Source organism: Acanthochromis polyacanthus, chromosome 18 (genome assembly GCF_021347895.1).
Source record: "Acanthochromis polyacanthus isolate Apoly-LR-REF ecotype Palm Island chromosome 18, KAUST_Apoly_ChrSc, whole genome shotgun sequence".
Lineage (NCBI taxonomy): Eukaryota > Metazoa > Chordata > Actinopteri > Pomacentridae > Acanthochromis > Acanthochromis polyacanthus.
Genome location: NC_067130.1, coordinates 11,003,890 through 11,024,625, shown reverse-complemented (window position 1 = coordinate 11,024,625; position 20,736 = coordinate 11,003,890). Strand labels below are relative to the sequence as shown.

At 39.8% G+C, this 20,736-nt stretch overlaps 1 protein-coding gene across 4 annotated transcripts in view; it reads right to left on the bottom strand.

Moving 5' to 3' along the window:
• Nucleotides 1-1,998: 1,998 nt before the first annotated feature.
• The window catches only part of znf462 (zinc finger protein 462), a 60,349-nt gene continuing 41,611 nt past the window's right edge, over nt 1,999-20,736 (bottom strand). For all 4 annotated transcript variants that reach the window (XM_022203905.2, XM_051938161.1, XM_051938160.1 and 1 more), the window contains 7 exons: nt 19,834-20,031; nt 15,021-15,270; nt 14,671-14,810; nt 13,234-13,457; nt 8,255-8,573; nt 6,918-7,056; nt 1,999-5,902 (listed from right to left, as the gene is read on the bottom strand). In XM_022203905.2, coding sequence (XP_022059597.2) covers nt 5,683-5,902; nt 6,918-7,056; nt 8,255-8,573; nt 13,234-13,457; nt 14,671-14,810; nt 15,021-15,270; nt 19,834-20,031 — 1,490 coding nt within the window. In that variant the 3' untranslated portion in view covers nt 1,999-5,682. The remainder of the gene's footprint in view (nt 5,903-6,917; nt 7,057-8,254; nt 8,574-13,233; nt 13,458-14,670; nt 14,811-15,020; nt 15,271-19,833; nt 20,032-20,736) is intronic.

The window sequence follows — 20,736 nt, the reverse complement described above, 5'->3', positions numbered from 1 at the left end:
ATAATACACTGCCTGTCCAAAAAAAAGAAAAGTTGCCACCTGGATTTCACGAAGCAAATAGGTGAAAACCTTCCATTGGATAATTACTGCAGTGATGAATATGTTTCAGCTGGCAACAACTTATTTAAGCTGATGCAGTGAGGAGCTTCTCATTTGGTCATGGAAAGGATGTTAATCTGTCTCAGAAGGGTCAAATTATTGGCCTGCTTCAAGCAAAGAAAACAACTAAGGAGAGTTCTGAAACTACTAAAATTGGGTTAAGAACCATAAACGCATTATTAAAACCTGGAAGGATAGTGGTGAACCATCATCTCTGAGGAACAAATGTGGCCTGATGAGTCCAGATTTACCCTGTTTCAAAGTGATGGGCGCGTCAGGATAAGAAGAGAGGCAGAAGAAGTGATGCTCTTATGTCTAGCGCCTACCAGCCTGGGGAGGTTATTGCCATAATCTGGGGTTGGTCAGGTTCAGCAATGTTATGTTCCCATAGAATGAGTTCAGCTGACTACCTGAATATACTAAAACATACCAGGTCTTTCCATCAATGAAGTTTTTGTTCCCTGATCGCACGAGCATGTTCCAAGATGACAATGCCAGAATTCATGGGGCTCACATTGTGAATGAGTGCATCAGAGAGCATGAGACGTCATTTTCACACATGGATTGGCCTCCAGAGTCCAGACGTCAGCCCCACTGAGAATCTTTGGGATGTTCTGGAGAAGACTTGTCACAGCAGTCCGACTCTCCCATCATCAATATAAGATCTTGTTAGAAAATTAATATAACTCTGGACAGAAATAAATGCGGTGACTTTGCAGAAGCTTATCGAACTATGCCACAGTGAATGTGTGCCATACTCAAAGCTAAAGGTGGTCGAACAAAATTTGGTGGGACTTTTTTTGGACGGGCAGTGTATTATTACACTACATAATGTGAGGACACTGATTTTTTTTGGCTTCAGTGGCAAACAAATCCGATACTTACCCCAAACCAGGAATGTGAACTTCACAATGTTGCTGCAGTAAGCTTCACAAAATATCGCAAAATCCACCCAGAGAACACTAAGATATTTCACAGGATATTGGACAATTTGAAATGACCGGCAGTGCTAAAGGTGATTACCAGAGTCATTAGGATTCATCCTCTGGGGACCAAGACTGTCAGTACCACGTTTTATTCCAATCCATCAGTTTCAAAGAGGTGTGCTAACCACTGCTAGCGTTGTAACAAGTATTAACTGGATGGACAGCTACCCAAGACTCAAATTTCAAATATTGTTTGCCAGAAGAATGAAGCAAATAATGCCATTTAACTTAGGTAAGGCTGCTCCAGTGATGAAAGTCCGGTATTTATTCCTATCCCCAACTATTTAGCCTTTTAATGAGCCCTCAGATGTAAATGTATTGTGACTGTGTTAAATTCCCACCACCAACTATTGTAAATGATCTCTCTCTAGTTTAATGATCAACATCATCAAAGCTGTGCCAAATCATTTAAACATTTATAGACAGATTTATGTGGGTGTTTGTAATAATACAATTCAGGAAATAAAAGGGCAGCCTCTCCTTGTAGGAATCATATGCAATATAAATGGCAACTGAAGTACTTCAGCACACGATCAATTCAATAATAACTGCTTTTAAAGAATGAAATGATTAAACAAGAACGGATTAGAAAAAAAATAGAAAAATTTGTCAGATTTTGGGGCATCTTCCCTACAAGTTCCTTTGGTATCATTTTGTGAAATGCTTCACTGACACCTTATTCTCAATTTCCAGTTCTGGAAGCTTGCTTTTCGGGGAATTTCAATACTTTGACATCTCAGCTGATGTGCATAATTTTCTGATTTCGAGGGCTGCTGAAGTCATATCACACATGAGGAGGTGATATTATGCATGATTTCAAGTGTAGAAAGTCTGTAGAAGATCTAAAAATATGTTGCTTATAGGCCTGATTCAATCAGTACTACCTATCCACACAGAGAGGAGAGAAATGCAATTAACTGTTATCTGATAACTTTATTATCAAGTTAAAAAAAGACAATGAATTACAATATTTACAGAATATCCAGAGATAAATGGAATAAAATTGTAAACAATCATTCTAGGCAACATCACAACCCACCATCAGGTAATCAGATTTATATGGGAAAAAAGGCAAGAAGGAGAGATTCTAGTGTCAAACTATGGAGACAACAGTCTGAAAAGAGAAATGCATTGGAAACAAACTAAACATATATACAAGTATCCAGTGTGTTGTCAGCAGGGGCTTAACTTTGGGTAAACTGGGAATATTACAGTCTAGAGACTGCACACAGTGAGGGATTCATAGTCATTTTCTATTAAAATGATCACAGAACAACAAACAATTTTGGGTTGACAGCTTCATTACCCAGATTGTCCCAATTCATCATCTGGTTTACGCTGGGCTTTCAAGCTGGGCGACAAGCTGCCTTGCAAAGCTTATTTCTACAACAACTATTTTCAAACTGTTTTACGTTCAAAAAGATACAAGCTGGTCCAGTAAAACAGACAAACGGGGGCTTTGAGATTCAGCACCAACTCAACCGGTTTTCAGGTATTCGACGGACTGAGGAGCAGAGCAGGACTGCTACATTCCCACTTATTGTTGAGTGGAGACACTACGGGTGGGTGCACTTGGAGTAAGACACCCTTTTTTGTCATGGATAGAAGATACTGGAGTGTCACATTTTGTATGAATGAGCTAGATCTCACAGGGATCTGACTTGGAACCCAGATGGTGGTCAAGCCCAGAAAAGGACCAGCAGTTTAGGTAAATGCTCCCAAGGGAACCATTGTTTGCTTGTGTTGTCCTTTTCCATGCTTTTGTTCTTCATAATACAAGCCCTGGCCATTAATTAGTAGAGAACTGCATACATTTCCTTTATGTTTGATATTGTACAACCACACTGCGCTTCCTATCTGCTCATTCCCATTACAGTACAAAAAAAGGGATATTTTTCATTGTAACCAGACATTGTACAACAGCGTAATAATGTTGGATTGGGGTCTCAAAAGCCCCTAAGGGTTAGCTATCATCTTTAGATTTCTTTTTTTCTTTTTACTTTTTTAAAAATGAGAACACCTAAAGGAAAAAAGGGTTAAATTATCCTTTCTGAAACACCACAGTTCAAACACTTAACGAGTAGTTTTGTTTTCTATACATGGCTGCAAACATGTAGTTCATCAGAGTTCTGCCCACAGAACTCCAATTCCAAAACTCTATGGTCCAAACCCAGATTTCCCGTTTCCATCAATGGTTCAATGCTTAACAAAGACAATTACAGCAGCAAACACAGCAGGCTTGGTAAATATTTTGGTACCAAGAACACAGTTACATTAGTTGTGTTCTTCTACAAATTGGACATTGGATTTAGTCGTCATTTTGCTTCAGTCTGTTTAATGTTGCTTGTTGGTCTTATTGGAATTGGACACGAATTTGACTTAATTGCTATTCACTTCTCATAAGGCTTTAGGGCATTCAAGCAGCAACTTCCAGCAAATACAATCTCTGCCTTTTGTCAATATCAACAATAATATAACAACTTTGTCTAAAAAGAAGCACACAAATGCAGACTACGACAGGTGTGTCAATACAGAATGAAAATTTAAAGGGGTTTTTAAAAGTTGGGGAGTCTGACACCTTTTAAAAAGTTGATCTTTAACACATAGTACCAGTGTCATTTATATATATATATATTATACGTGTAGAAAGAAATGGAATTAGGACTTTCTGCTCTAGTTACACTTGTCTTTTCAGTGGATCTCTTCACGTCAAAACTGGACAATAGACTACAGCTCGATGCAAGCTAATACGGACAATATGGAGGAAACGGGGGATAATATCGTCACTAGAGCTTTACGTGGAAGGCCAAGACATCCGCCGATTACACATTTTAGCCTGAAATTTGTGGTGCTCAAAACATTTAAAAAAAACATAGTTAAGAGAATTCAACAGCAGCATTTGTGTCCATAAACAACATCCCCTTCTACAGAACAGTTGGATTTTTCAACGGTGTAAATGTACCTAATGAAACTTCATTCACTTCTATTAGATCAGGGGGGCTGCACAAACGTTAAAAATTGATATTTTTTAAAACTTTCACAATAAAATGAAACATTTGCATGGCTAAAAACTACTAAAGATAGATGAGAATGTTTTTTTGTGGTAATCTTGTTAAACCAATGCTTTGAGCCTCATTCCTTGCACTAGATGCTAAATCACATTTCATTGTACTGGCGCATAGTCTGTGCAATTATAATAAGCAAGAGTTTAATTTGATGTAATCTGGTCTTAATTAAAGAGAGTCTTTCCAAAATGCCACTAAGGCACGCGTTGTTAAATCAGCTGTTGAGGCAAGCTTTTGAGAGAAGTTGGGGGTTTTCTTACTTTAATAGAGTTTGTATTTCTAAAGCGATTAAAGCCATACAGTGGCCATTAGAGGAACTGCATTTTAAGGCACTTAAGCACTGGTTTCTAAACTCAGCCGTGGTGGTCTGATAAAGTGTGGTCCGACCCTGTGCACAGTGTGATCCAGCGAATCAGAACACACCCAGAGGATCATACCTCCGGGATCTGTTGCTGTGAGGTGTGGACGCTACGCCGCCTCCAAAGAATGTGGACAGAACTGGATTCTGGCACACCCAGTCACAAATTTTGCATTGAAAAGACAAGTGTAATCTCGGTCTCTTGGTAAAGATGACATTATGGTGAAAGGCTGTAGTGTTCCAGGTTAATCGTGAACGGATATGGGTCGAGATATGACACATTTAACACATACATCTGTTGTTATACTGATATGCTGAGTGCACAGGGCAACTGCAAAATTATTCAGCCTGGACTACAAACAAAATGATAGTTTAGAGGGACAGGGAAATTTAAATAAACCCCACTAACTTTGATGATTTGATCAGTGAAATTACTGGACGATAAAAACAGCACAGTTAAAATTTGAAGGGCGCAACAGGCTGAAGGCTTATACGTAGTATAATATTAAGGGACCTAAATTATAGCAATTTGCTACAAACATTGGGGCATACTGTCATGAAAGCACGATTTTACTAAAATAGATAAGGTGCGACTCTTCTTCAAGGAAAACCTCCATAAGTTTAACACAAGGCTAAGATGAAAAAAAGTCTCAAAGTTCGACAAAAAATCAGAAGAGATTGCTCTACAGTGGGCCGTGGTTGTAAATGCTTTCATATATTGTTTCTTGCGTTTTCGGTAAATTTACATTACCCCTGTTTTGGATGAACAGGGAGGAGTGTAAAAGGTGCTTCAAATAATAAAAAGCTAAATTTAGTTCATCATTTTGGACAACATTCTTATAAATAGTTTAGTTTTGTCTAGGTGGGATCTTTCACTGTAGATTTGACCAGAATGTCAGCAATAAAGAGTTCTGTTCACTATTGGTTACCAATATATTAAGATCTGTCCTAGGGGACCGCCCATTTAAAGAGCTCAGCCATTTTATGCAGCACAACCTAATACTTATATATGTAACACCTAAAATCTAATAATGCACCAACTCATAAAAAGTCACTTTTTTAAGTTTCAACCTTTTTGTTTCCTCTGACATCTTATTTTTCCAATCCCACGCAGCACTGATCCTACCCAATGTTAATGTTTTCTAGCACAGTATTCCAAGAGGCCACAATCAGTTCAACCAAACTGTTGATCCTTTTTGGTGTCAAGCATGTCTTTGTCTTCTACATACTGGCTTTGACTTGTCAGTGATAGATCAGCAGGGTTCCCTTCCTCTTGTCTGTTGCTGGACAGGTCCAGCTTTGCGTCAAAGAGCACAGAGGAGCCGGTGGAAGATGGAGCTGAAGCCTCTATTGCTGAAGTGGTGCTGGTGTCCAGCAGGCTGTTGTTAACCGTCCTAAAGATGAAGGAGGGAGGTGTGAGAAGATAGGAAAAAACAAAAGATTGATGAAAGATGGCAGGATTTTACATGTCTGAACCTCAAAATTTACTAGCAGGTTTGAAAGGCAAGTTATATCTTTAAAAAAAAAAATAAAAAATCACCAAAATTACACCATTTACCACAGGCAGAAATTGTAAAAGACCAAAAGAAACAATTTTTTTTTTTTACATTTTTAACTTTCAGAAGCTTCTTTAACTAATCATCTGTGATGTGCTCTTCTTTTGAAAACTGTAAGAAAATCTAACCTTAAAATCATAATAATTCATCAAAATTATTTTATTCTACAGGTCTCATTTAACAATATGCCAAAAATGACCTGTTTGCTCAAAAAACTAAGGATTATGCACCATTGATGTCCGATGTTTTTTTTAGCCAATAATCAATAAGCCGATATTGTCCAACTCTCAATTTCTGATACCGATACATATGGGCTATTTAATTTCAGGTAACATCACATATCTCCGTTGTGGAATTAACACATCATGTCAATTTTATTGTGATGCCCCATTGGATGCATTCTCAAATGCAACAAGGGTTTCCAAACGCAAAATGAGAAAACTACATCAACTTAAGCTATGGAAAAAATGCCATATTTGTTCTTTTTAATTGTCTCAAACTACAGTTCACACTCTCCCTCCCTCCCTCTATGAGTGTTGTGGTCAGTAATACAGTAGATATAGAAAATAATATTATTCTGTAAGTAATAATATAGACTTGCTGAAGAGCACCATTCCTAAGATTTAAAGAGCTACGACGCTTGCTTGGCTAAAAACTCTTCTTTGTAGTACAGCATTAACAGAGAGTGTGAATGCATAAAATCTGGCATTTATTTAAAGGTCCATATTGAGCCAAGAGGCAGGTAAAGAGGAAGAGTGTTCATGAAAGAACAAGAAGAGCTGACTTTGTAGATAAAATGTTCAGGCTCACATACAAAGAGACAGTAGAGAATAAGAGAAAAAAAAATACTAACATGCCATGTCGAAGGACATGCCGTTCCCATTCGAAGCTGTTGGTGAAGCAGCGACCGCAGAACTCGCAGGGAAGACGCTTCTCTACACTGCTTGGCCCAGAGCTGCTGCTGCTGCTGCTGATGGAAGATGCAAGGACCTCTGGGAAATGGAGTTCAAATATACATTTAGTTTCAGGATGCATTCACAGGTGTCCTATGTTATTAACCACACTCGACGGGTACGTCGGCAGGGCTATTGCATTCGGTGCGGTATCTGGCTGGGTAAGTATGTATGTATGTATGTATGTATGTATGTATGTATGTGGCTATGTCCGGTCCGATAGCTCTGCAACCGCTGAAGTCAGGATAATCAAACTTGGCACTGAAGATCAGTCTAAGGTCCCCTGCTCAGTTGTGGAGTTACAGGTCAGCAGATCAAGTAGGGAGGGAGATACGTACAATGATCAAAATTGATGCATATTGCATCAGTTGTATAGGGAGGACAGGGTTTTTGCCAGCAGAGGGCGTGGTTCTGCCCTCTACTGAGGGCTCATCTAGTTCCATATTAGATCTCTTTTTTTCCCCTTCATATTATGCTATGTTATGCTATGTTGTGCTATGCTATGTTGTGCTATGCTATGTTATTATGTTGTGCTATGCTATTATGTTGTGCCATGCTATGCTATGCCATGTTATGCTAGGTTATGCTATGCTATGTTATGAGACAAAGACAAACACAACTGTGCAAGTACAACTGATGTCCGACTAATAGACATATTTATTTGGTTTAAAAACAAACACAGGAGATACTGTATATTATAATGTGAAACATAACTGAAAGCACAACAGAAAATGGCTTTTGAGCAGATAATCATGTACAGCATGATCCCAGTGGGCTTTGTGAAGAAATGTGCTCTGCTCATATACAGCAGTTAAATAATATTCAGCAGTGTTTTGGATTTGACTGGCAGAGTGTGAAGTGTGTATTTGTTCATCTAAAGCAAACATCAGTGGTTTGACAGTCTGATGTAAAGGGGAGGATTGAAGTATTTTGATTCAGTTTTTTCCTTTCACACCCAGACAGCAGCTGACAGACAGGATTATTTGTATTCTTATGAGCATGAATAGTGTCTGTCTTTGTTCTGACAACATGTATATCTACTTTAATCAAATGTGAAGTTCACTTTACAGCTCACAACTGCTACTTTACGTATTAAAATAATGTGACATGTTAATATTGCTCATAAACTCTCCTTTGAGAATAGTCATTGTCAATCTTTCGAGTAAAGATGAGTATGATTAGATAATACATAATACAGAAGACTGACAAAGATCTGTAGCAATTGATCTGGAGTTACCTTGCAGGGGCGGCTTTTCCTGCTCTACTTCTTTGACTTCGTCTTCCTCCTCCTCTTCCTCCTCTTCGTCCCTGATGCTGTCATCCATCTCGTCACCGTCCATCTCTCTCTGGTCCTCCACTAGGTTCTCTATAATTTCCATTCCTTCATCATCATCATCTTCTTCCTCCTCTTCCTCCTCCTCCAGAGCAACATTTTCATCTGCTACCATCTCCATCATGTCTCTCTCCTCGTCCTCCTCTGCGCTGCTCCCTTGTTCCTGTAACATCTCCAGCTGGTCCAGGTTGACTCGACCCATCAGCTCAAAGTTTCGGATAACCTGAGCAAAAACAGGAGGTATTTTTCACTTTGGCTACAGTGTGTTTCTCAGATTTGGGAGGTTTTTTTGTTTTTTGTTTTTATCTGTACTGCAGCTTGTTGAACCTGCCAAGGCTTCAACAACATCAAAACATGCATGTTTCAGTCTTCATTTTTCTGCTTTCTTTTTTTTTTTTTTTTTTTTTTTAAGGTCGACTGCTCTTTCTATTTTCAGTTTTGTATGTAACTTTAACCAGAGACGCCCGTGAATTTTATGCTTTTGGAAATTAAAACCAATTATATATTCTGGGTCTAGGTTTTGACTAGCTCAGTTTGTTTCTGATTGGATCACATTTTTCTTTTATACAGTGGGTACAGAAAGTATTCAGACCCCTTGAAATTTTTCACTGTCAGTGCAGCCATTTGCCAAAATCAAAAAGTTCATTTTATTTCTCATTAATGTACACTCAGCACCCCATCTTAACAGAAAAAAAACTGAAATGTAGAAATTTTTGCAAATTTATTAAAAAAGAAAAACTGAAATATTACAGGGCTGCACAGTGCAGTAGTGGTTAGCACTTTTGCTTTGCAGCAAGAAGATCCCTGGTTCAAATCCCCGGGTGGGCCTGGGATCTTTCTGCATGGAGTTTGCATGTTCTCCCTGAGCATGCGTGGGTTTTCTACGGGTACTCCGGCTTCCTCCCACAGTCCAAAAACATACTGAAGTTAATTGATTACTCTAAATTGCCCGTAGGTGTGAATGTGAGAGTGATTGTTAGTCTGTATATGTAGCCCTGTGACAGACTGGTGACCTGTCCAGGGTGTCCCCTGCCTTCGCCCGAGTCAGCTGAGATAGGCTCCAGCACTCCCCGCGACCCTAGTGAGGATAAAGCGGTGTATAGAGAAAGGATGGATGGATGAAATATCACATGGTCATAAGTATTCAGACCCTGTGCTCAGTATTGAGTAGAAGCACTCTTTTCAGCTAGTACAGCCATGAGTCCTCTTGGGAATGACAACAAGTTTTTCACACCTGGATTTGGGGATCCTCTGCCATTCTTCCTTGCAGATCCTCTCCAGTTCTGTCAGGTTGGATGGTGAACGTTGGTGGACAGCCATTTTGAGGTCTCTCCAGAGATGCTCAATTGGGTTTAGGTCAGGGCTCTGGCTGGGCCAGTCAAGAACGGTCACAGAGTTGTTCTGAAGCCACTCCTTTGTTATTTTAGCTGTGTGCTTAGGGTCATTGTCCAGTTGAAAGGTGAACCTTGGGCCAAGTCTGAGGTCCTGAGCACTCTGGAAGAGGTTTTCCTCCAGGATATCTCTGTACTTGGCCGCATTCATCCTTCCTTCAATTGCAGCCACTCGTCCTGTCCCTGCAGCTGAAAAACACCCCCACAACATGATGCTCCCACCACCATGTTTCACTGTAGGGATTGTATTGGGCAGGTGATGAGCAGAGCCTGGTTTTCTCCACACATACCGCTTAGAATTAACACCAAAAAGTTCAATCTTGGTCTCATCAGACCAGAGAATCTTATTTCTCATAGTCTGGGAGTCCTTCATGTGTTTTTTGACAAACTCTATGCGGGCTTTCATGTGTCTTGCACTGAGGAGAGGCTTCCGTCGGGCCACTCTGCCATAAAGCCCCGACTGGTGGAGGGCTGCAGTGATAGCTGACTTTGTGGAACTTTCTCCCATCTCCCGACTGCATCTCTGGAGCTCAGCCACAGTGATCTTTGGGTTCTTCTTTACCTCTCTCACCAAAGCTCTTCTCCCACCATTGCTCAGTTTGGCTGGACGGCCAGGTCTAGGAAGAGTTGTGGTCGTCCCAAACTTCTTCCATTTGAGGATTATGGAGGCCACTGTGCTCTGAGGAACATTGAGTGCTGCAGAAATTCTTTTGTAACCTTGGCCAGATCTGTGCCTTGCCACAGTTCTGTCTCTGAGCTCCGCGGGCAGTTCCTTCAACCTCATGATTCTCATTTGCTCTGACATGCACTGTGAGCTGTAAGGTCTTATATAGACAGGTGTGTGCCTTTCCTAATCAAGTCCAATCAGTTTAATTAAACACAGCTGGACTCCAATAAATAAGCAGAACCATCGAGGAGGATCAGAAGAAATGGACAGCATGTGAGTTAAATATGAATGTCGCTGCAAAGGGTCTGAATACTTCTGACCATGTGATATTTCAGTTTTCCTTTATTAATAAATTTGCAAAAATTTCTACATTTCTGTTTTTTTCTGTCAAGATGGGGTTCTGAGTGTACATTAATGAGAAATAAAATGAACTTTTTTGATTTTGGCAAATGGCTGCAATGACACAGAGAGTGAAAAATTCCAAGGGGTCTGAATACTTTCCGTACCCACTGTATATTCTTATGAAAGCAGAGAATGATGAACCCACCTTTGAAATATCTGTGCTGTGTTCATTACCTTCTTTTTTATTTACCTTCATCTACATTCGGAAGAACCAAAAACATGCTGTAAACACTTGTACTCACTTTATTTTGGATGTTTTGGTCCTGATAAATCCATTAAATATAATTTATATAGACAAACAGTACAAGAGCTCTATATGTTAAAGACATAGCTGGGGAAAAAAAAAACACTAATCAGAAGGTGACAGCAGCACCACGCAGAATCATATTAAGCACAAATATCTCACCTAAAAGGATAATTCCATATAAAAGGCTGAGTCAAATAGACAACTATAATGGAAAAAACCTGGAAAATACTATGTATACAAGTCCAAGCTACTTTAAAGGATACAATGTCCCATTTCTCCCAATGCTAAATTCCTCCTCTGACCTCCTGTTTGTTAGCTTCCTCATAATTTTAAGGTAAATATATCATATATCATGGCTGATAAATTGTAGCATACAGAACTTTAAAACCTAAAGCAAATCAACTGTTTGGCTTTAGAGGAACCTATTTAAAAATCTGCACTCACTGATCAGTAGCAGTGAAGTAATCATCTTCTAGCTGTGATCCATCTCCTATCTGCCACTTAAATTTATCTCAAAAAGTGATTTTCTTGGATTTTCTATGCTGCAAAAAAAAAAAAAAAAAGTACGCATAAATTAGCTTTCTTCACTTTATATTTGCCATGTTAATTATCTATTCATCCATTATGTATACCCACCTACTCCTGTTTTAACTAACAGGTGGGCTGGACCTTTTCCCAGCATGCATTGCATATCTCCAGGGATCCAGGCCATGTAAAGATTGGAAAACAATAACTGTGTGCCCTTTTAAGTTCCTTGTAATCTAAACTCCTAAAATACCATCTGCTTTCTCACATTATCTCATGAATTATCCCCCATTAGGGAAGACGGAGAGCAAAACCTTTTCTCTCCTGGATGTGGTTAGAATATACTGAAGCTGAAGCAATCTGATATGCATGCGCCTACTCATCTGATTCCAGAGTGTCATTCAGGAGTCATTTCACGGATATTTTATTTCCTCCTTTATCTGTCAAGACGCAGCATAGACTTTAATTTGGCGTCTGTGTGGTGAAGCCGCCTTGTTGTTTGTCCATTCAGTATTCTACTTTTAAAAACATATTATACCATAAATAAGGGAAATAAAATGTGACATTTGAATGGACCACAGTCAAAACATTTTATATACTTTCATAATCATGGTTGCATTCATGGTCCACAGGAATCTTCTCATAATTTATCATTTGCTGAAGTTTTTCCCAACAAAAAATTATACCACCCACACAACAGCTAACAAGGGACTCATAGACACATTCTTCCTGCCTCAAATTAAAGTGGGCTGATTTTAATTATTTCAATGTAATACTTGGAGCAAGTTATTTACATTTTACCTGCTGTTAATTATTAGTTTGCCTTATTTATAAGTTTGTGATTCCAAACTTGGCAAAGACGTGCTTTAAGTTTGGTTCAATCTAAAACACCAAAGTGCACAAAGAGTTTTCCTGCTGCACTATTTTAAATCCAGAAATATAGGTTTTTTTAAAGCATTGATTGCTGTTGTTCAAGTCCATTTCCATTCTCATTCTGCTTGAGTATGAAATGTCCTTACAAGTCAAGAGAGAAACCTTTGACCCCTGCTGTTTGTCTGTGCACTGGGATAATAAAAATTCCACAGACGACTTTTAGCATGCTAAATGCTTTCTAAAAACTTTTAACAAATTGTTCATGTCTGTTTCTTCACTATGCTTCTGAAGTTTGAGTCTGATGGTGAAAATTAAACTAGTGCACATACAGATTTTAGATCCTATATGATCATTTTGTTGCTTGTTTGCTTTTTAAATGCATCACTCCTCATTAGAAAATATGCCCATGTGTGATTCCAGTATTTTAGGTTATTAGGTAGTTTGTTTTTTTGTTTTTTTACAATCTTGCAGCTGACAAAACCAGCAACAGCCATTTAAAATTAATCAAATTAGTGTTTCAGTGGTCTCATCTCATTCTACAGCCATTAAGCAGGCCAATTATTAAAATCTGTTCCTACAAGTAAACCGCATTCATTAAAAATCTGATGGTAATAAGCCAGGGAGTCTCATCTGCCAAATGAAGCCACTGTTCACAATCCTGATGACCATATTCGTCCTACTTCTAAAATTGTACCATTAGAACCAATTAAGTGAGGTGTATCGATTTAAATTTAGCTGCACAAGACTTACATGCATCATATTGTGCACCCCCACTGACCTTGTGCTCAAGGCGTAGATGCTCCTCTAGCTGGCTCCGTCGGCTGCTGTCGTAATAGCAGAGCTGGCACTGGTAGGGCTTGATCTCAGCGTGCTTCTGCAGGTGAAGCTGCAGGGCCTGATCGCTGGAGCATGTGAAGGTGCATTTGTGGCAACGGAAAACCAGGCCCTGAAGGTGGCGCGACAGCTTGGAGCGGCTGACCTCCAGCGGAGCCACGCGCTCCTCTGGTGGAGGGAATGGGGAAAGCGAAACGGATTATTAGGTTGGAGAAGAAGAAGAGAAATAAAAAAAAAACAAAACAGGTGGAGCAGAGGAGAAGGGAAGAAGAACAGCATGAGATGAGATAACCGAATGGGAAGAGGAGATGTGTGGGTGCAGGAGAGGCATCAAATGGCATACACACTCACATCGAACACACAAAATGAAAAGTAATCACGGTGGCTGATATATTTTGGAGGTTTTGCCATTTTCTCGGTTTCAACACAAACACTTTTGTCTCGATAACTGACGACAGCCTCACATAAAAACTACCCAAACACTCAAGAAATGTTTATCGACTGATCTGAGGTGTTTCCATTCCTCTGTTCTCACTTTAACTGTTATCTTTCGGTTTCAGTTCTCATGAAAGTTCTCACATACAGTAAGGAATGCACGCACTCGTTGAGAAAAACACCTACCAAGCATCACAAACGGACTGCCCTGTTATCATTAGGTTTCTTTTGTTATGATGGAGTACAAAATGAATATCACCGTTGTCGAGGAAAATTTGTCAGCCACTGAAACAAAATAACTGGTAATCCAAATATTTAACTAGTTTCCTCATCCATGTTTAATTGCAAAAAGCAATAAAAGGTTTTGCTTGACTGTGATCAGATTGGTTGCAAAATTCAATATTTGAGGAAAAATGCTATTTCGCCTTCTTGCTGTCTGTCCATTTAATATGAGTAACAAGAGTGACAAAAAATACAGAAGTATCAACAAACCACTGCCAAAGTGGCCGCAAAGCCAGAATCGCAGGCTGTTATATTGAAATGTAACCCACTATGAACACAATGCTATACACACAGCTGGTATCTGGTGTCACTTGTTAACAAAAAGCTACAAATGTGTTGCACTGCAAAGGCAGTCGGGTCATTAATTGGTACTGTTAGCAGCAGGGGGAAGCCATCCTGTAATAATGCATGCAGTGGCAATAACAGGAAGTTTTTCTGTTTCTAGCATGTGAATGTAGTGCAAAGTGCTGCACTAATATGCATAAAGGCAGCTTTGATGCTACCACGAGGCTGCCAGGAAACCAGTGGAGACTCGAGCAGTTTCCCAAAGTTTCCAGCCTTCATGCTAACTTGCCATAAAAAACACAGCATTCCCAAAATGCTGAAGTACTCATTTCAAAGTAAAATTCACCATGAGACTGGTTAGATTTTGCATGAAGCGTACCTCTGTGGAGAACGATGTGGTCGATCATGTTGCTCTTGTGTTTGGTGTGGTAGAGGCAGAGAGGGCAGCGCAGGTCTTTGGGGAGATCTTCAGGTACAATGTTGTTGTGACCTGCCTCCACATGCATGGTGAAGGTATTCCTGAGAGAGATTTACAGGCAGAAAGATGGATCAGTGGACCAAAGTTAGCCCAGTCTATCTGGAGCTTGTATATGTCACAGCACTCCTTGCTAGGTTTCTTATCTCACATAAATACGTGTGCAAAATTTGTTAATTTTAGCTTGTGGCATCTACATCCTCAATAACAGCATCTATCACGGTGCAGTTTTCAATTTGGTCTGCTTTTCTTACCTGAAGCAGGTGAAAAAGGAACAGTCTTTGCACTTGAAGAGCTTCTTGCCACCGTGGCGGTCCTTGTAGTGCCGGCGCAGACTCTGCATGTATCCGGAGGTGAACTCGCAGAACTCGCATGTGAGGGCAGCTTCTGGACGACACTCACCCAGTGATGAGCCACCAGGAGTCAAGCAGGAAGACATTTGACTGGCCAGCTGGTAATGACTGAGCTGCTGACGGACGTCGGCCGGCTCCAGGTACGATGGATCTGAGGGAGGGGCAAAGACATTTAGAGCTTATTGTCATGTATCAGGTCGATTTGTCCTTGAGTGGAGAATTTCCATTGTATTCAACGATAAACTCAAACTCTATTATATTTCTTTAACAGCTATAGTTAGCAGCAATTGGAGATGTTAACATTTTACATATAAAGATTACAATATATAAACATTTCTTGGCACGTGTCTGCTTGGGTGTCATTGTCCTTTTAGAGACGTAAACATGACGGCAGCAGTTCCACTAAAGGATACCGTCTTCTTCTGTGGTTTCATTTAAACAACTACTCAAGTCTAGAAAAAACAATACAGCTTTGCAGCACAGTTTTGTTTGTTGTGAGCTAACAGAATTATCATTTCAGATGTATCTTGTGACCTTTTGGAGGGAGTCCAACCCCAGACAGAACTCACACATTGATCATGGGTATGCGCAATCTAATAATATATACATAATAATGCAGATTTTGAATGCAGGATTTCGACTTGTATTGGAGTGGAATTGAGTAATGGATTCGTGTTCTTCTTCCACCTCTGGTTTAGAGGTGTCATTATGCAAAAATAATGTTTTAGCTTAGTAGAAGGCATGTGTACAGGCTACCAGAACATTTCTGTTTCACAGAGGAACTGCTCTAACAAGGCACATGTTTGCTTATTTTCAGACATCAAGAGGATTCAGGCACTAGTTTCCATCCCACAGGAGTCATCTGACAGACTCAAATGCACGGTCAAGTTGTCAAGCTGATGAAATTTTTGCACAGCAGGATGGAGTTTAACCTACTTCATAAATTTTATCCAAATCAATTAATTGGCCTCTTCTATTCCATTTGATGTCTGGTCATTTCTTAGAAAATAAAACACATGCAGCCAAGGTCTTTATTAAGAACACCGTATCTAATATTAGGATGGGCCTTCCTTTGCTTTCAGTACTTCTTTAATTATATCAGGGATTCCATATGATGTTTTCAAAAAAAAAAATCTTCGAGGTTCTTGTTCATGTTGACATGATTGCATCACGTCATTTTTGTGGATTTTTCAGCTGTTCTACCACGTCCCAAAGGTGCTCCGTTGGATTCAGATCTGATGAGTGGGACAGGTCACTAAAGAACACTGAACACAATGTTATGTTCAATAAACTGTTCTTTGCCTTTTGACATGGTGCAAAATCACACTCGAATTAGCCTTTACAAGAAACATGTAGGTTGCAAAGGGATGTAAAAGGTTTGTAACAATACTCAGATAAGCTAACAAACTGAAATGATGATTGATCGATATTACAGGTCAAAAATGTGCCACAAAAACATTCCCCACACCATTATAGCACCACTATCACCCTGGATGTTGACACAAGGCAGGTTGGGTCCAGGGATTCCTACAATAAATGCCAAATTTTCCATCTGCAGCCTCAGCAGAAATCGAGATTTGTTAGACAAAACTACATTCTTCCAGTCTTCAGCTGTCCAGTTTTGGTGAGTCTGTGCCCACTGCAGCCTCAGATTTCTGTTCTTGGTTTGGCAGAATTGGAACCAGAAATGGTCTTCTGCTGCCCATCTGCCTCAGAGGTTTGACGCGTTTCGCATTCTGAGAGGCTTCTCTGCTCACTACAGTTGTAAAGAGCAGTTATCGGAGTAGTTTTTCCATCCTCCCCTACTAGTCTGACCACTGTCTTTTGATTTCTCGTATCAACAAGGCGTTTCTGTCTGCAGAGCTGCTGCTCATTGGATGTTTTTTTTTTTTAAATTTTTGCATCATTGTGATCCAAGCAGTCTCAGAGATACTCAAACCACGCCACAGTCACAAGCTACTAAGATCACATTTTTTCCCCATTTGGATATCTCACATGAGCACTGACTGAATCTCCTAGCATGTATTTGCAGGACTGTATTTTTGCACCACTATCAAACTGCTGGCTGATTGGACAAATGCATGAAGAAGCAGGCGTACAGGTGTTCCCAGTGATTGCTCATGCGATATACACAGTATTAAATAAAAGGCCATCAGCAGACAGCCGTTGATCTGGGTCTCTGTAAAGGAGAGGAATTCAGATGTGCTCACTCCAAACAGCCCCCCCCCCCACCTCCCCCGACAGATACAGAAGTGTAGCTGTGACTGTCATCATTTGTCCCCTACTTCTTTCCCTCCTCATTCCCTTTCTCAAGAGTCTATAATATCAGCGAGCAAGCTCATATTCTCGTCCTACTTTGAGCCTCCAACACATCAATAAATAAACCACAGTGACACTAATAGAATATCTATCCATGTGAAAAATGCTTCATTCAGCACTCGGAGTCGGAAGAAGCATGCAGGGAAAAACTTTTTTTTTTTTTTTTTAAACTTTACTTTATAAAATTCTCGAGATCCAATTTCTGACTTTTGCAGAAGAGGCAGAGGAATTCATATGAATCAAACAATGCCACAGTTGATTCATGCTTTTAATATCCTCTCTGCATTGCAAAGACATATGGAGATGAGACAGAAGACAGAGCAGATTCTGTAGTTGCGTGGTGATGCGTCTTCTTAAATGTGTTATGGAGCAAAAATTGTTTATTGCATTGGCTAAATGGGAGGTGGAATACTTGTGAGAATCCAAAGAAGGAGAGATGAAGGCCTTGAAAACAGTGGATCTGTGAGGCTGGCTGCGCTCAGAGACAGTGGGGCTTTGAGCTAAATAACAAGACTCAACGACAAAGCTAAGATGCAGATGTGAGGCAGCTATAATCCTTACCATCTTAGTTTAGCATGTTAGCATGTAGCAAGTACAGCTGAGGCTTTTAGAAATGTCCTGATGATGGTGCTGGATGCAACGTCTGAGATTCACTGCGGTCATCTAGGAATAAGGCGTGTTTGTACTAAATTTCACGGCGATCCATGCAGTGGTTGTTGAGATAAGGTCCTGATCAAAGCGACAACCTGGCAATGCCATTTTGCTAAAAGTCAAAATGAGACTGCATTTCAAAGAACCTCTTTTTGTTTGTTTTATGCAGATGCAGAAATTAAAAATCATGCTCCAGAAATCTAAGTAAACATCACTGCTAATAAGAGGCAATCAAATGGTAATATTTTCAAAGCACACTGCCAAGAACACAAACTCTGTCTGAATTTCAAACATTCAGCTGAAGGTAGCTAGTTTGGCACAGCAGAGAGACATTCAATATGTCAGCTCTGCTCTTTCTCAATGCTTCATTTGTCTTGGTAGGGCACAGCTGACAGTGGTGGATGGTGCATTGAGGAATGCTGCCCTGCTTCAGCTCCAGGGAAGATTCCACAGCTCCAGCAGCAAGGTGACAGCTGCTGCCAAGAACAGTCTGCAAGCTAAAGCAGCCGCTGCAAAGCCACTAAAACACCTCAAACATGGCAACACATCAAGGAGTTTACTGCTACACCAGCCTCCAGTGAAGGCACCTCTTTGACTGAACATATTCTGTGAAGGAATGTGTCAAAATAACTGAGGGTTGGGGCAGTCAAATCTGAACAGTCTAAATCCAAAATTAAAGTATAATTTATTCAATCTATGCACAACAACCTCTGTGAATATCAAACAGATATACGGATACTAAATGTGAATTTCACAGCAGATCTAATTTGGGTTGTAGTAATAGCGCAAGAAAAAGGGCCACCTTTCAAATCTGGAAGATGTTCAGCTTTATCTGATGGCATGCCTCATGGTAATTTATTGTATTTAATGAGGCTGTTTATTATTTACAGTTATATGCATGAGTCTGAGCACCTCTGGGCTTGCAGGAAAAATAAGTAAATACAATCCCTGCAGCAAAAAAACATTAGAAATGAGTCTTTTTCACATATTAATGCATGCTACTTTTTCATTAATACCCATCACATCTTGTAAACACTTTTTGTAGGTTTTCTGGTGTTGATTTAGGAATTCTCAGCCTCTTCAAGTTCAAAGATGTATGCAAACAGTATGTTTAGGAAGGATTCACCTATTTTGCAATGATGTTCATATTAATAAAGATTTGTTGATATTTAGGGGAATATTTTCAGTCATCTATGTTACATTTATATCTGCTATCGCATTCTTAGTCTATTTTGGGATTTTTAAAAACACAAATGACATTAAAGGTTTCAGTTGGAGGATCAATGAGGAGGAATTATCTCTTATGGTAGATTCTGTTTAAAAGGAACAGTTTGATATTTTGGAAGTCACAGTTGTTTGCTTTCTTGCTGAGAGTTAGATGACTGATACTGAACGGAAACTGATAAGTCAGCGGCCAGTTAGGTTACCTTAGCATAAGTCAACAACAAAATACCAGCACCTCTAAAGCTGAGTAATTAACATGCTGTAGTTTGCTTGTGTAGTCCATGCAACAACAACAACAACAACAAAAAAAAAACACAACTACTGAGAATTAGTATTAGGACTTTGCTGGACATTTGTTCTTGTAAAGTTAGACTAGCCTGTAGTTTACAGACATGAGACTGACTTCTCATCCAACTCTGCCTTCAATGCTTAATCAAGACTCTCCAAATCAGGCCTGGCAAGCCCATCGTATCATGTATCTATTAAAAAAAAAAAAAAGCTTCTACAGATGATCTCATACCATCTGGGGCCATGGGAGTCTGCTCAGCGTTGCTGGGCAGTCGGGAGGGCTTGAGGGCGGCATGCGCAGCCTGGGTAGCAGCTCGGAGTTTTGGAAGGGTCAGGGCCTCGCCGTGGTCTCTCAGAGAGTGTTCCTTCAGCCGGCTGATGGTCATGGAGGAGAAGGGGCACGACAAGCACTTGTATGTGTGCTGCTCACCTGGAGGGACATTGAGGATCATGAGTCACTTGAATTGATTTTTATATGAACACAAAAGGAAGATTAAGACTTTTATAGAACAATAGTTTAAACTATGTTACCTTTTAGTCAGTTTTTACACAATCTGAAAACAATATTGAGCTCAACAATCAAATATAAAATGTCTTGATGTGTCATAATACAAGTGGGGTCCACATTTTCCATTGAAGAATTCAGAAGTTGCAGGATTGGTTTTTCTTTGCTACACTGTGAAACTAGTACTATGTCAGTAAGCTACATAGTACTCTGTTAAAGACGAGGGCTTTGAAAGAGTGAGCAACTTCCATGCAGATTGGTGGGCCATGCTTAAGGAGCAATACTTCAAATAATACTTAAAGGATATAATGAGCTGATCACAGCTGATCTCTTGCTCCCAAATTAGAGCCCATTATATTCAATTTCAACCAATTTCCTCACCGATTTATACCCCTACAGCATATAACCATAGTGATTCTGCTTTTGCTACAGCATGTTCCTCTGCCAAACACTTTGGTTTGGTGTTCTGAATGCATCCATGGCGGATTTATGACATCTCTTCCTGTTTCTGTTGAATGTATTTGCTTAACATCCTAATGCAAGCAGCATCCTGAAGAGTGGAGCAATTACATTCAAATCTGATCTGAGTGCAATACAGTCTTACCAGCAGTGGTTTAATAAGCCAAATGC